The sequence below is a fragment of the Tiliqua scincoides genome, chromosome 3, assembly GCF_035046505.1.
Source record: "Tiliqua scincoides isolate rTilSci1 chromosome 3, rTilSci1.hap2, whole genome shotgun sequence".
Lineage (NCBI taxonomy): Eukaryota > Metazoa > Chordata > Lepidosauria > Squamata > Scincidae > Tiliqua > Tiliqua scincoides.
The window spans coordinates 140,519,853-140,537,007 of NC_089823.1; the positions used below are offsets into that span (position 1 = coordinate 140,519,853).

The 17,155-nt window shown below is 43.5% G+C and overlaps 1 protein-coding gene across 2 annotated transcripts in view; it reads left to right on the plus strand.

The window, feature by feature from the left end:
• TSPAN14 (tetraspanin 14) overlaps positions 1-17,155 on the plus strand; it is a 48,100-nt gene that overhangs the window by 14,398 nt on the left and 16,547 nt on the right. Inside the window, exons 2-3 of one of the 2 annotated variants that reach the window (XM_066620860.1) lie at positions 10,133-10,256; positions 11,576-11,673. In XM_066620860.1, coding sequence (XP_066476957.1) covers positions 11,593-11,673 — 81 coding nt within the window. In that variant the 5' untranslated portion in view covers positions 10,133-10,256; positions 11,576-11,592. The remainder of the gene's footprint in view (positions 1-10,132; positions 10,257-11,575; positions 11,674-17,155) is intronic. The other variant, XM_066620859.1, reaches the window with a different exon arrangement.

The following is a 17,155-nucleotide window of genomic DNA, read 5'->3' on the forward strand; positions in this document are numbered from 1 at the left end:
CTTTCTGGAAATGATCGGCGAGTATAGCATTAATGCCTGTGACCTGTTCTTTTTCCTGTGGTGGTGGCAAACTCTTGCTGGTGGACAGCTTAGAGAAAAGATTTGGCTGTGCCAGTTGACTCTTCAGGAAATGCTGCATCTGTGCATGTCAGGTAGCGACTTCAACATTCTTTGGTTGGAATTTCTGTACTATACATGGCTTTCTGCCCACTTATCTTCTAGGGCAGGATTTCTCAAACTGTGGGTACTGACCTGATTGTTGGTGGGTTACGAAGCTTTTGCTGATAGCTGAGAAGGCAAGTGCATGGAGCCCTATGGAAAGTGAAACCGAGTCATATTGTACATTTACTCATGAGTAGGTGAACTTGCCTTAGTCCAGGGGTGCCCAAACCCTGGCCCGGGGGCCACTTGTGGCCCTCGGAGGCTCCCAATCAGGCCCTCAGGGACCCCCAGTCTCCAATGAGCCTCTGGCCCTCCAGAGACTTGCTGGAGCCCAGATGCAACTGTTCTCAGCAAGAGGACGACTGTTTGACCTCTCACCTGTGGGATGAGCTCCCTCCGCTACTTGCTGTTTCACGTCTGTGATGCAGCAGTGGCAGCAAAGGAAAGGCTGGCCTTGCTTTGTGCAAGGCTTTTTATAGGCCTTGAACTACTGCAAGACCGTCATTCATTCATAGATGTTCCATCTCTAATATATTCATTTATGTAAATTTATTCAAATTTTAAATGGTAAATTAATTCTTTTTTCCCCAGCCCCTGACACAGTGTCAGAGAGATGATGTGGCCCTCCTGCCAAAATGTTTGGACACCCCTGCCTTAGTCCATTGGAAAGGGCAGGCTGAGAGGAATCCAACTACACCAGAATGATTCCAATCCGATGAACACAGCCCCCAAAAAACACCTGAGAAGGAAGTCCCTCCCTCCAAGCTGACAAATGTATTGAGCCCTATGGAAGCAAAACTAAGCTACATGTTTGTGTTTACTTGTGAGTAAGCAAACATGCCTTGGCTCATGGTCAGATCAGGAATGCAAGGCCACCAGAATGGTCCCAATCTGATGAGAGTGCTCCAGAATGCAGCCCCCCCCCCCAAAAAAAAAAAAGAATGAAAAAGACTTGAGCTGGTAAGGTGAATTTTTTCTTTTTTAGACGTATAAAGCTAGTTGGGTCCTGATAGTGATATGGTTTAAATATAAGAATTTAAATTGAACTGGGCACTGGGTAGGACTGAAAATCTTACTGATTTGTGTGTGTGTTTGGGGGGGGGGGGTGTTATTGCAGACAGGCTACAGAGGAAATTCATTTGGTGGAACAGGGCTGGCTTCCCATTTTGTAATTATTTGTTTAATTTAATTATAATTTATTTTAATTTGCTTGAAGATGTCACTTCAGCCATGACATCACTTTCAGTGGATCTTGGTCAGATTGGCATTCTAAAAAGTGGGTCCTGGCACTAAAAGTTTGAGAACTACTGTTCTAGGGAGAACCTTGCTGGCCTTCATGACTTCTGTCTCTGAGATATTGTGTTGATTATTTCTTTTGAAGACCCTATTTCTATTCAACATGCAAGACAGTGATGCCTTAGGCCTTAAAGAGGGTTCCCTGTGCTTGTTTGAATATCTGGTATTTAGGCTTTGCTTTTGATAAAATGTACAGTATATATGAAGCTGTCTCTAACACAGTTGAACCATTTATCCATCAGAACCAGTATTGTCTCATTTAAGTGGCAAGTACTCTCTGAGTCCCCCCCCCCCCAGCCTTGCTACCTAATCTCTCTTAATTGGAAATGTCAGAGATCGAATTTTGGAGTTTCATCTGCATATGTAGCTCTGTCACTGGGCTATGTGCTGTCCCTGAGTTGCATGTAGTGAGAATATCAACCGTCGTAGATTCTGCCATCCTGTCAATAAATCTTGCACCCCCCAGAATTGACTTTAGACTCTTCCTCTTTCCCATTTTTGGAAGGGTGGGATACCAAACCAGAGTTTTTCCAGAAACTGTTGGTATGCATCTCCAGACCCTGCTTTCACTATAGAACTAATGCCTGAATGAATCCTCTTTCACCTAATAAATTGGAGAAAATTGATGACATGAGATTCAATCCGGCTTTCAGCTTGTGCGAGTGCTGCCAAGTTTCTTGCCCTTCGTTGGAACATTTGAGCTGTTGATAACCAGCATCTTCCATGTTAGATGCTGGACGTTTTGTTCTTGGCCTTGTCGTTCACATGAAGCCAAAAGGAAAATCAGTATATATGAATCTATTGTTGCATCAAGGCAAGTTCACTGACTGTAAGTTATGTATATGCTTTCTGATATGGGTGACATGAGATATAGCTGTGACATTTCCATTGTTGTTATTATTAATTACACAGGCCAACTCACATTTTGCTTCCTTAAATGTTACACCAATTCCTGGATATATTTGGGGTGCTGATTCAAAAAATGGCATCCGTTTTGCCCTGTCGTGTCTAGTTTTGGAGATATAGTATAGCCTCTTTAGTGAATGGTTCAGGCAGCTTCCTCATGAGGAAGCCTACACCATGGCTTCCTCATGAGGAAACTGCTTGAACCATTCACTAAAGAGGCCATACTAGATCTCCAAAACTAGACGTGATAGGGCAAAACGGATGCCATTTTTGGAATCGGCACCCCAAATTCATATCAAACCACCATAAAGTTTGGGAAAAACTTTTCTGTCCCTCAATTTTGTAGGCCTGTCTTATTAACAGTATTTATATACTGCTTTTCAACAGAAAGTTCACAAAGTGGTTTACAGAGAAAATCAAACAACCGACTAATGGCTCCCTGTCCCCAAAGGGCTCACAATCTAAAAGGATGCAAAAGAACACCAGCAAACAGCCACTAGAAAAGACTGTGCTGGGGTGAGGAGGGCCAGTTATATTGGCTATAGTTTCATTTATAAATATCCTTCGCATACTCAGACTGTTAATTACTCTCCTACCTTTCAGAAATGAACACTAAAATTGTATCTGAATTCTGTCTTCCTGTTTTGATTTTGCTATTCCTTGCCCTCTCACATGGGGCTGTATTAATTTCCAGTTATGAGAGGCAGCTTTTAAATTTGTCTGCACAGTTAAACATTACCTTGGGCTATTGCTCTTTTGGGTTCTTATCCTCTCATTGAGAACTGTATCTCAAATAGTTCTTTGCCCTGGACCATTTTGAGCTGGTATACTTTGATATTTCTCTAATAATACTGGCACAAAGTGTAGAAAACCTGTAGTGGTATAGAAATACTGTTAATAGATAATAATAATAATCAGACCTGGAAGGCTGGCATTTTAAAAGAGAAGTGGAACTTTGCCATTGGATTCACAAGCATTGTTAGTCCAAGTAACTCTTACTAGTCAGCCTGCTCTTTCCAGTGATCGACCCTTTATACCTGAGGGGAGGGGTGAGAATATGCAGGTAAGAAAATAAGTGGACTAGATAGTCTTACCTAGGTATTCAGCCTGTTCTGGATGGAGTGGTACTGTCCTGAGAGGCTAGGTTTGCACTTCAGGAGTGCTCATGAATCCAGTTGTATCATCAAAAGGTAACCATGGCCAGGGGTGGTTTAATAAAGCTTTACTTGGTGCATGAACCGACCCCTTTTCGAAGGCAGATCTCACCTTGGTCACAGGCAGATTCTGTTGCAATGTACTCTGTGTGGGACTACCCTTGAAAAGTGTTCAGAAGCAGTTGGTACAAATAGCTATAGCATGGGTTCTAGTTGGACCAGAAAGCATATAAACCTTCTTCTAGAACACCTGCATTAGTTACTAATTTGTTTCCGTATTTGATTCAAAGTGCATATGTTATGACCATTTTCCAGGCTTTGGGAAAATTCCTTTTCTGTAGACGGGTGTGGACAGGCTGGCCTCACTTGGTCTGCTTTCACCACTTGGTCAAAACTCTTATATTTGAAATAGTAGCCCCTCATGCTATGTTGCTTTTCCGATCCTCATCTAATTTACAATCTCTCAGTTCAAGTTATTTGTCTTTGAGTTGGGATGATTTAACATTATGTGTGTAATTTTTATTACATTCATATCTGTTGATTGATGTGAGGCATGTTGTGGGCCTCTTGAGAGTTGGAGAGGCAGGATAGAAATCCATGGATGGATGGATAAAAAAAAAAAGAGTTCAGGCCAGAGGTCCATCTATTCCAGTATCCTGTTTCCTGCAGTGGTCAACTAGATAGAGCTTTTGTGAATCCTGTGGTAGGATCCTCTCAGGAAGACCGGATGCTTTGTGCTGTTGATCTTGAATGCCTGTGCATGTTGATCTTGGAAGGTGTGGGGGAGGGTGTTGTCTGACATGTCCTGTTTTATTCTTTGCATGGCAGCATTTGCATTTTATGACCTTTGTTTAAAAGTTTCGTATGGTCGGTTGTTGTTGTGCAACTGAACCTGGAAGGAGCAGAAAATAAATCAGAATTGCCTTCCCCGGTTCAAAATGCTTTACAGTGTTCAGCAACTTTTTTAATTTTTCTGTTGCAAGCCGTTGACGCTGAAAATATCCTCGGATCAAAAGAGGAAAATTATAAAGGAAAAAGTTGATGAGTGGTCCTTTTTCTGAGTATAGGGAGCTGTCACTTTAAATTGTTGGTAAAACCCCTTAGAGTTGATTATAGCCTCCCACAACCATGTTTGAAATTACTTGGGAGTTCATCCAACATTTTCTTGCCTTGGTGAAAGAAATTAACCCTTTTCAGTTGGGCTGCTTACATTCTAAATTAGTGAACACAAGAAGACAGATTGTGATACCGATAATGCCTTCAAGTTTGACTTAGATTTGGACAGAGAAGTCAGCCCCCTTTCCCCTTGATTTAGGGAGGTGTGCTCTGACTGCATTTGAGATGCTTCCTCCAAATGCTTCCAATTCATTCACTGTCCTGGCACAGGGGATTTGCTCATAAATGTATTTAGTATGCTCTGTTTTGTTGCCAGCGGTGCATGAGCAACACACACGCAGGAGGAGAAGAAAGCAGTTGTATGCAGGGACCTAGTAAAATGGCCAACGGCATGGCAGTAAAAGGAAAATGGAGGAAAGGATGAAATATATTAAGTGCTAAAAAACAAAAACAAGGGTTCAAGCTGGGCCTAGCTGAGCTACCTCTCGGGAAGCAGAATCTACGGCTGACCTTCATGCTGCAGTGGAGCCCTAAAGACAGCAGCTGGAAAGATGCGAAACAGTGAGAGGGGTTAAGACCAGAGGTCTCTGAATGTTCTCAGTTTATAGCACCCCTCCAGTTCCCAGTAATTTTTGCACAGCACCCATACATTCTCATTGCTGTGTTTTCCTTTTAAATTTAAATTATCCCATGGTGCCCGGTGAGTTTGCTGTGGCACACAATTGAGGAACCACAGGTTCAGGCAGGGGCAAATGACTGCAGCTGGGACCAGCTTTCTCTAGGCAGAACCAAAGGCTGCATGGAAATGGTGAACCCAGAAGTGGCCCATGAGAGCATTCCACCCACTTGCAGCAGGGGAGCTAGTCTCTCCCACTGAACCAACGCTCTTGACTGATGCCTCAGGGCCTCTAGAGGACTTGGCATGGCTCAACTACATCTCTTCATAGAAAAAGCCTTAATGCATGCACATGTGCAGGCACATTACAGCACTCGCAGGCAGAGGAGATTGCCTCACACACAAAGTCAGACTAAGCATATGTTTAGCAAGACAAGGAAAATAGTTGGGATTTACTGGGTCCCTGCTGAGGCTGCGGCACAGACAAATGTCACCCTTCAATGCAAGGCACTGTGGCAGCAGAGGGGATTACCACGAGATTCTGTCTTGAACAGGAGCAATCTCAGAGGCAGAAAGAAGACTCTGAAGCATGCGCAGAGGCATTTTCCTGGAAGGGAGTTGGGCAAGAGAGCCAAACTGCCTTTCATCCAAAAGAGAGGGAGTAGGGGTGCTTGGAGAGAGAGATGTGCACTGGCCTCAGCACTTTGGTAGCACTCAGAGGAGGGAAAGAAAAGGCTGGTAAGGAAAGGTGGTGGCTGACGTGGTGGTTCTCATTGAAAGCTAGAATGACAGTCCTTGCTCAGCAAGCAGGGTACGGATGGTGGCATGAAGAGCAAACAACTAAAGGTTGTTTATATATATAAACAAAGAGTTTATATATATAAACATATAAAGCCAAGAGTTTATATGGCTTCCTAAACTATGAGCCATGGCTCCCCAGGAAGGTATAGAAACCAGCCAGGGGAGCACAGAATCCTCGCAAAAAGCCCGCCATTCTATAAAATGTATATGATTGTAGCCCTAAAGGGGAGCCACAGCCAGTGGTCCAGTGGGTCAAGGGAGCTGCCAAGCAAAAAAGTTTGGGAACCATTGGTTTATATGGATACTTGCCCCACAGAATTATATAGGATGCTTAGGTGGAGTGACGCAATTGGGAGGTCATCTATTGCTAGTTAAGTACCCTTGTTGGCTTCTGCCTTTGTCTTGCCATCCAGTTGGGAGTGTGGTAGCTAGTTGTCAGTGCCCATTATGTTAGGTTGAACTGCGCAGCACAAGGGGGTGGGGGAGAGAATCGCTAGAACATTTGAACAGTTTTGACAGTTGTCCAGAAACCTTTGGAGGGATACCAGGAGAGAAGCTGGTAAACTTCTTGCCAAGTAAGAAGTGCATTTGTCCACTCCTTTGCTTCCCTAGACTTTTAACTGGTATCAATATGTGGCACAATCTTGAACAGAAGGAGAGCCTTGCAGGAGTAGGCCAAAGGCCCATCTAGTCCGGCTTCATGTATCTCACGGTGGCCCACCAGATGCCTTGGGGAGCACGACAAGAGAACAATATACCTGCATCCTGTTGACATTCCCTTGCATTTGGCATTCTGAGTTAGTCTACTTCTGAAACCAGGAGGTTGCCCTGTACCCATAATGTTTGTAACCTGTGATGGACTTTTCCTCGATAAATTCATCCAATCCCCTTTTAAAGGCATCTAGGCCGTGCCATCACCACATCCTGTGGCAAGGAGTTCCACAGTTCAGTTGTATGCTGGGTAAACATTTTTTCTTTTGTCTGTTTTAATTCTCCCAACACTCAATTTTAGTGGATGCCCCCTTGTTCTGGTGTTGTGTGAGAGGGAAAAGAACATCCTCCTATCCATCCTGTGCATAACTGTATAAGTCTCAATTATGTCCCACTCAGGTGCCTTTTGAACAGAACTTTCCAAATTACCACTTTATTTTTTGTTTGCACAACACAACATGCTAAATTGCAACTTGGTAAGTGATTGCGTTAATTGCCTCCCAGTGACAAGGATGTGATAATCTGGATTTCTGGAGCCCAAACATAGATAAAAGTTCAGCAGTATTTCTCTTGTTAGCCCAAAGTTACTATTTAAATGTGTGAAAGGTTGATTCTTCTCATGGGTTTGTCTGTGCGCATCCATTGCTAAAATTCAAGGTTGTTGAAATGATAGTGAAAAGCGCATGGTGTTGGTTTACACAGATAGTGGTGGAATCCAGCCTGAGGTGGGGAGCCAACTCATGGCTTTGTTTAATTTCTTGCTGGTGTGTGTTGAGATGTTTGAAGACCATATGCGATTAGAAAAATGAATCATTCCTATACTCGGATTTATATGACTTTAGGTAGCATTGCATCTTTTCTTTTACTCATAACGCACATGATCTCCCTGTCCTGAATTCAGATTGTTCTGTTATTATACAAAGTACTTATTTCTAGCATAATATTGAATAAAGTCTGTGCCTTTTCATCTTCTTGCATAAGCTGGGTTTTTTTTTTTAGTGGGGGGATACTTTTGCCTACCTCTTTACTGCATCATCAGCAAGGCTGGTTGTGCAGTCATTTAAGGAGTAGGGGGCCAAGTATATCATACAGACTAGAAAGTGGCACCTTGCCAGGTTGACCTGGTTCGGAGGCTTTACAGAAACTGATTTTTTTTTTTAGACCATGCAGGGTCACTAGAGGCAAGAGTGCTTAGATGGGTGATGGGTTATGGTCCATGGTGCAACTATAGAGCAAGAATCTTTGGAAGGGAAAGAAGATTTAAATGCCCTCCTGCCCTGCAGTGGGTCTCCTCAGACTTCTTCCAGCTCTTTAGGGGATGTGCGTCTGAGGGGATGTGCCATTGCATCTGCCCCTCCCCACCCCTCTCTTTGCCTTTGCTGGCTTACCTACTCTGGTGGGTGGCTAGTGGTCCACCAATGCGCACAGGAAGGCTTCGGCCTTTCTGCCAGCACTGTGGCAGTGCTCTACTCAACATGCTTTACAGCAGCCAGCACTGGTAGAATACTGGTTCTGTCAGCAGGACAGTCTAGTAGGTTTTGGTAACATTGGTGTATTGGGGGGGGGGGCGGTAATCACAGAAATCTGTGGCAGGAGTTCTTGGGATCCTGGGAATTGTCATTTGGTGAGGGTGCGGAGCATTCTGTTGGAGAGTCAGAACCCTTGAACTACTCAGAGTTCCCTGGGGAAAGGAATGACTTAAAGTTAATTCACTAGTGTAGATAATGGCCAAGATGTCTACAGAGGAGATCCTTGATTTGTAAGAGCAGAGAGTTAATGCGTGAGACGTGCCTGTCCTTGCTGCTTCCCTCAGTGCTAGACTGACTAGCATGTCAAAGTTGTGGTCTTTCCCACGTGCTAAGTTCTTGGAGGCATGCATTCTACCCACCTCTTTTTGCTGAGAAACTTTTTTTAACTGGGGTTTGGCTTCTGTTTGAGGTGGTAGTTCCTCATTCTTCAGACAAATTGGCTAGGCTCAGTGCCAGCACGGCTCTGGTTTTCTGTAACATTGAGCAACTGTTGTGACTTCTGTGTCACAGTGGATAACTAACAGCAGTTTTGCAAAAGCATATTATTTAAAAGAAAAGACCCACAAAAGGGCATCTAGTCCTGTCTAGGAAACATTTAGGTTAGCTATTTTCAACTAGTGTGCTGCAGCACATTGGAGTGCTGGGAATGGTCCTCAGGTGTGCTGCGGGAGTTTGGAGGAGAGTCATTTACTAGTAGGGCCATTGGGGGGATGCGAGTCCCCCACCAGCAGCATGGGTGTGCCTTCACACTTAGCGCTTTGTCAGCGTGCTGTGAGATGGAAAAGGCTGGAAATTGCTGGAAATATGATACTTTGCTATTGCTTCTTGAGTCTGTTGCACCAAATTAAAGAGTGTCTGACACTGGTAGTGAACATTTTGCTTCCACTTCATCCCTTGAATTTGCAACTGCAATTTCAGAAGGGGACAATTTTTGGGGAAGGAGTTTCAGGTGGGAAGAGGGGTTTTTTTACCTTTTACTCTGGCTATTGCTTTGCCCTGCAGCTTTCTCCCCTCTTGTTTTATGAGTTGGAAACCCAGCAGGAGGTAAAGCAGTGGGTCCAAACAGTGTTGTCGTCTCCTCGTTTGCTGTTTCTCCCCTCCAGTTGGCCTCTGCTGAAAGCCACTTTGCCAAGGAGGTTGCAGATGTTCTAAGAAAGCAGAATTAAAGTATGTCTCAACCTCTTGCGAGACAGTTTTCAGAAACCTGTTTCGTGTTCTTTTTTAAATAAGAGGGAAGTTAAATGCATCAGCAATACTTATTGATATCATGAATCAGATGAGTTGGAACCAGTCAGAAGTGTTTGCTTTTTGCTTAAATACATGTTTACAGTGTTTTCTGTAGTCTTGAGATAAAAAAAATACTATGATTTTTAATAACCCATTCACTATACCTTACGGATTTTGTTAGCCTCAGTATCCCTCTTTGGAGAGAGAAGTGAGATAACCATGTGAAAAACGCATAATTTTTGTTAGCATTTCAAATTGGACATACAGGTCCAGCCCATTTATACACAGATTTGACTCAACACGAATGGCCCCTGCAAATGGAAAGGAATGTGCTGATCCCTGGAGCAGGGGAAAAATGCACCCCTTTAAAATCAGTTTAAAAAACTGAACAGTCCCTTAACAACAGCCTCCTTAACGAGCGAGAGAGAGAGGCAGCTGGCTGACAATCCATCAATCCTTCTCTCTCCAGCAGACCCCTCCCTTCCCCCTAAGCACGGGAAAGAAAGGTGATCACTTTGCATTGGTGAAGGGAGGGACTGAGTGAAGCGCCTTTCTAAGCATGCTTTGGAGCTCTGCCCGCTGAGCCTCCTACTACTGTTTGTGCTGCATTCTAGGTCTCGCTGCTGGGCAGCAGGTGTCCAGGAGTCCAGCAAGTACCACCAGACACCAAGTCAGGTACCACTTGGTGGTACCTGTACCACTGGTTGAGAAACACTGCTCTAGCTATTCTACAGCAAGGTAATAAAACCTTTGAGTTACTCTTTCACACTCTGTAAGCGGCTTTGTTCTGCTGTTTCTAATTTGAGATTTATAGACCACAGATGAATCATCTTGTATTTCCGAAAGCTGCACATTATGTGTCAAAGAACTGCATGTGGCCACGGTTTGGCCACCCCTGCAATATAAGCTTGTTTTGTTGCTTACTGCAGCCTTCCCCACACCCAGTAGTTTCACTAACTCAGGCAAGAAAATAATGCTCTTTGAAGCCTTGTGATGTCTGTCTTCAGGAAACTGAATCAGTGCAAACTTATCAGGGAACACTCAGATCAGGGCAGACAACAGGATGCTAAACAACTTCAGCATGCATTTGCAGCATGTAAGATGTCCAAGGAACTAATTTCTCTCCATGTGTTCTCCAGCATTTATGGTGTAACTGTACCACAGCAATATTTCTGGTCCAAAGTTCATCAAGGGAGGTCACAGAGATTCAGTACACAATGCCCTTAATGCTGTGGTTCCCAAACTGTGAGCCATGGCTCCCCAGAGAGCTGCAGAAACCAACCAGGGGAGCTGCAGAATCCTCATGAAAAACCCACCACCCTATACCCACCAGTTTGTAGCCCTAATGGGAGCGTTGCCAGTTGAAGAAGTTTGGGAACCACTGCCTAAATGTATCCCCACAGTTTGGTAATGATGCTGTGTTGTGATTTGAAACACCACAGAATGCACATTGCTCTGTCTTGCACAGACACTGTTTTGGTTTATGATGTTGTACATCTCCCAGACATCTCTTCAAGTACTGCATTTGTTTGCCTGCTAAGACTTTTTGAGTGACTCTTTCACATTCTGTAAGCAGTTTGTGATTTGAAATTTATAGATCACAGAAACCCCAACAATAATTTAAATCTTCCTGTATGTTGACTGAGTTCCTTTTTGCATTACAGTTGATATAAAAGGTCAATAAAAACTTTCAAGTTGTTACTGGGTATAGTCCACTGGGCTAAAATGTATATTTAATATTCATGGTTACTGAATATATTTAAGAATTTAAATGCCTCTTGCGTATTGTGGCTCAGTGGGACTTGCTTCTGAATACATGTTCCTTGGGCTGCAATTCTATGAATGCTTTTTAGGGCGTTTGTCCCATTTGAACTTGGCGAGACTTGCTTCCAAAGAATTTGGCATGGATTTGACTTCATTTGCTAAAAGTGACTAGGCTTTAGGAAGAACACTTTGTCCACTAAATATAGCATGGGAGCTGCTTGGCTAGGTTGGGTGCCACTGCATTCCTCTTGCTAACAGATCCATCTTTCTTTTTTCTTCTTGGTTCTGTACAGTCACTGCTCCATAAAAGATGCACTATTACCGGTATTCTTCTGCTGAAGTCAGCTGCTGCTACAAATACCTGCTTTTCAGTTACAACATAGCCTTCTGGGTAAGTACAAAGTCTCTTTTTTTTCTCCCCCTGAAGATTAGATTCATCTTGCCAGATTCGTCTTCATTGATCAGGTGCTTTATAACTCAGTGGGGTCTCCAGGCACCCATGTTTGGAAGTCAGTTTTGATGAAATCAAAGATCTGCTTCTAAGCAAACATGTCAGGGGGATGCAAGTGCAGAAAAATGCTTCAAACTGAGACATACGGTGTTGATGGTCTTGGATTTTTGTCTTCTTCCTGAATTTGGATTTATCAGATTCAGAAGTTGCTGATAACCAGGCCTGCTACCCTGGTCACCCCACCCCCATTTCTGCTCTTGTGCCTGTAACAGCAGACTGTATAGCTGGTGTAATTTTTGCCTAGAGCTTATTCATTTTCTTCCTGTCGGACTGCTGTTTTTAAAGTATGGGAGTGGGGCCAGAACCAAAAGTAGCAATGCTAATATTTAATAAGGTAAATAATGATGGAATGAAATCTTTGTTCATCCATAAATCATCCTAAAGTGACTGTAACAAACAAAATAAGCAGGGAAGATAAAATTAGACACCGCTACAATTGCATACTTCAAAATGTCATTGATTCAAAATACAATCAAGGACTTGAGTCATTCATAATTTACTGCAGCGGTTCTCAAGCTGTCTAGGAGTTTGAGAATTGATGACAGGGACTGGGGGGTGTGCCCCGGTGGCGCAGCAGCAATTGCTGCGGCACTGCTGAGGCACCCGTTCCTGGGCCATTCCCCTTAAGTGGCCTTTTTTACGTACTATGGTGGGTCGTGACCCCCTCTTTGAGCACCAGTGATTTACTGTGATTTTGTCGAGGCTAATACCAAACTTGATATTTTCTGGATAATTTGCTATTAATTTTCTGCAAATTAGGCCAAAATTCTTGCCTCCTTCAGGAAGGAATCTGTTCCTCTTAGCTGATTATAGGAAATTAATTTTTGGCAAGCACTCATTTTCTTGTATTTTTCACATCATTTTCTTGATGACAGATGTAATGTTATCAAATCTAAAACAGCAGGTGGCATTTTGTGGACTCTAGATCATAGCTTATCCTTAAAGGAAACACGATCAACTTTCTGGGCTATATTCTTTCACCAAGTAACGATCTTTCACCAAGAAGCAAACCATAACTGATAAAATGCACTGAATTTGTGTGTTTTCTTCAACTGGCTCTTGAATTCTAGTTTGGCAACAGACTTCTTGATTTGATCAAAAATTTCTGAGAAACCATAGTGTATAGACCTGCTATTTGTAATTGCCTTAAATACCAAGGATGGAGTAACTAAAAAGGATTGCATAACAGAGAGCTCCAGCACAATGATTTAGCAAAACGGGCTGCTTTTGTTTTCAGAAAAAGGAAGTTTTTTTCAGTTAATGCTATATCATGATATAGAAAATTCATAGCCCAGTGCACAGCGGGGCAATATGGCCTTCACTGTATCCTCACTCGTTAGGAGCAGGCTGGAGGTCTCCTCAGGGTAAGGGGATATTTTTCCTCTTACCATAATACTCTAGCCTTCCCAATGGAACTTCTTGGATCTGAATCAGCTATATTTCTGGCACAAGTCCGAGCAGCCCTGTGTAGGAAGTTTAGGCCAGGGAAGGAGGATAGGATATGCAGATGCCTGCTCCAGTGATTCCACCCCCTTCCGGACCTGATCCGCCCTGTTCTACCTCCCCCACCCAGAAATGCCCCTCTGCCTCTTTTCCACCCTCCTGCCACTCCACTCACCACCTCCAGTGACCAGATCTGGATGCAACATTGGCGGAGTGATACCCCTTTTGTCAAATGCAACACATTGAAGAGAGCTGCCTGCACCCAGCTAATGCTCTCTCCCATTTGTACTTGCTGAAATAGCTTGGAGGAAAACATGAAAGAGGGGCACTTGGGTGACTAAAGGATGATTGATCCCCCCTCTTTAGATCCATACAAGTCTTCACTTTTCTCCTTTCAGGCCTCATAAACTTAGGGACAGGTGAAAGAAGAGTAGGACTTGGGGCTGTGATTAGACTTTTCTGTCTTTGCTCTGGCCTCTTTAGTAAATTCCAGCCTTAGACTAGGAGCCTCCCTTGCATCTGACATAGCCCATTTCTAAAATCAGGAGGTTGTACATACACATCATGGCTTGTAAACCGTAATCGATTTTTCCTCCAGAAACTTGTCCAATTCCCTTTTAAAGGCATCTAGGCCAGATGTCATCACCACATCCTGTGGCAAGGAGTACCACAGACCAACCACATGCTGCGTAAAGAAATATTTTCTTTTCTCTGACCTGACTTTCCCAACACTCAATTTTAGTGCATGACTTTACACTTACTTACATTGAAACACACCTGCCGTTTTGCTGCCCATTCTGCCAGTTTGGAGAGATCCTTCTGGAGCTCCTCACAATCACTTCTGGTCTTCACCACTCGGAAAAGTTTGGTGTCATCTTGCAAACTTAGCCACCTCACTGCTCAACCCTGTCTCCAGTTCATTTATGAAGAAGTTGAAAGGCATCTGTCCCAGGACAGATCCTTGGGGCACACCGCTTTTCACCTCTCTCCATTGTGAAAATTGCCCATTGACACCCACTCTCTGTTTCCTGGTCTTCAACCAGTTCTCAATCCACAAGAGAACCTGTCCTCTAATTCCCTGACTGTGGAGTTTTTTCAGTAGCCTTTGGTGAGGGACCATGTCGAACGCCTTCTGAAAGTCCAAATATATTATGTCCACGGGTTCTCCCGCATCCACATGCCTGTTGACCTTTTCAAAGAATTCTAAAAGGTTTGTGAGGCAAGACTTACCCTTACAGAAGCCATGCTGGTTCTCCCTCAGCAAGGCTTGTTTATCTATGTGTTTTGACATTCTATCTTTGCTGAGGTATTCCACCATCTTGCCTGGTATAGATGCTAGGCCTATAGTTTCCTCGGTCCCCCCTCCTTCCCTTTTTAAAGATTGTTGTGACATTTGCTATCCTCCAATCCTCTGGCACCGTGGCCGTTTTGAGGGACAAGTTGCATATTTTAGTCAAGAGATCAGCAACTTCATTCTTCAGTTCCTTAACCTCTTGGGTGGATGCCACCAGGGCCCGGTGACTTATTGATCTTCAATTTATCAATGAGGTCTGAAACATCTTCTCTTTTAACCTTTATATGACTTAATTCCTTGGTCAGGAGGGGCCATTCAGGCAGCGGTATCTATCCGAGGTCTTCTGCTGTGATGACAGATGCAAAGAACTCATTTAATTTCTCTGTATAATTCTGTGTGTTATGCACACAGTCAATCAGTCTCTCTCCAGGAGCTCAGGCTTCACAGGGAGGCAGCAATCCCTCTTTTTACCAGAAGCCCCAGCAAGGGGGAAAGAATGGAGAAGGTGATAATCACTGCCATTTAGCCTTCTTTCATGTGCTCAGGGGGAAGGGAGGAGTGAAGCCTGCAGAAAATGATTGATGGATTGTCAGCCGGCTGCCCTCTCTGGCATTATTAAATGACTGTTTTCCTTTAATTTAAAGGGCCCTTCTTATCAGCTTTGAGATCAAAAAATCTGTGGATACTTAGGTTATACCTGTAATCACTTATGTACCTGTCTCTCTGCAACAGTAAAAAACAGTTTTTTTAAATTGTGAGTTTAAAGGGGTTTATTTTTCCCCTTCTCCAGGGATCAGCAGATTCCTTCTCATTTGCAGGGGCCATTCGTGCTGAGTCAAATCCGTGTATTAAAAATCCTCGTATAACAAGGTTGGAGCTGTACTTTGTTATCTTTAATGACTTTTCAAAAACAATGCCCTGTTCTGACTGAGCTTGTTTCTTCAGTTTGAAAAGTTGTGAACGGAACTGTACATGTTTTTCTTTCCATTCATCACCCCTTCAGGCTCATATCTATGCACTACCACCAACTCTTATCAAAAACAACACACTGCCATCATTTCCTGGCTTTTATGTTGTTTCCTAGTTAGCATTAATGGGAGGAACCAGCGATAGTTTGGCCTTGCAGAAAAGTTGATCACTGTCAGAATGGAATGAAGTATAGCAACGTGAGTGGCTTTGCATTAGAATAAAGCTAGTGGGGGGGCACATCTGCAGTTTCTGTATCTGCGGTTTCAGGTATCCATGGATATTGGGTCCCCCCCTCCACGTCTTTAAGCAGACAGAATCGTTAAAGAGAACACCAGTGAGGCCAACAGGAAGACCTCACTGCTGTTCCTTTCCCGGCTGCAAAGGCAGTCTGTTTAAAGAAGAAGCAGCCGCCCCTGGTAAGTGTAAAATACAATAGTTTAATGGGCGCGAGGGGGGTCCATGGGGAATGGGGGACTGCCCCACTCAACCCCTGCTCCCATTACTTCATTTTAAATACTTGCTGGGGTGAAAATCAGCTTGATTTTTGCCCCAGTAATGTTTAAAATGAGTAATGGGCTCTTGAGGGAGCTGCAGGGTGGGGGGAGGAATCCATAGTATCCATAGATCCCAGGTATTTGCTTGGAGGGGGGTCTGGAACGGAACCCCTGCAGATACTGGGGCATGCCTGTATGCCCCAAAGCAGCAAACTGAATTTTGCATTGCTGTAAACATCTGCCTTTGAGATATTAGTTTGATGCAGTGACAAAGAGCAGATAAATGGGAAATGTCACTGGCTTGAATGCAAAGTATACATGAGGTGCTTATAGATATGTGCAGTCTGTCAATTAAAAGCTTTGGACTTTTGGCTGAAAAGAGTGGTGTTTGAACACCAGCAAAATGCCTATGGGATGAATATGGACAGAGAAAGTGCATATGGCAAAACTGCTGAAAGAGCAGGGGCGCTGATTGCCTGCCTGGTCCTTGGTAAACCAATTGCAACCCTTGCAAGAGTGAGGGCTTTTGAGCGTCTGGAATGGAGGACAGATTTTGTCTATGTTGTGTTGATATTGTACAGTGCAGCACTTCACTCTCTGTCATAGAAGTGAATGTCCCCATTTGCCCTGGGTGGAGAGTAAGAAAGTCCATTGGGGGGGGCACCATGGAAGCAGACAAATAAGCTTCCTACCCTGGTGATCTCTGTCATTACAAATGAAGGCTGTTTCTATCTCAGTTAAGCAATCCTGGGTCATGTTTTTTATGTCACTCTATAAAGTGTGGTGAAATGTATGCCTCTGTGTGTAGCAATGCAGTTTAATCCCTGGGGGTCCCTATCAGTAAGAGTCCACAATAGATTGATTTCAATCACCAAGGGCAAACAAAGACTGATTTTTGAATTTTAAAAAATCCACTTATTGATAGTTAATTAAACTGCATAGTAATTACAATACAAAGATACAGTGATGCCTCACAAGATGAAATTAATTCGTTCCGTGAGTCGTATCGTATTGCGAAATTTTCGTTTTGTGAAGCGCGATTTAAAACAAACCAAAACAAAAAACAAAAAAAGGAAAAAAAATTCATCTTGTGAAGCATGGCCATAGAAAAATTCGTCTTGCGAGTCACCAAAAAGATCGCAAAACGCTTTCGTCTTGCGAG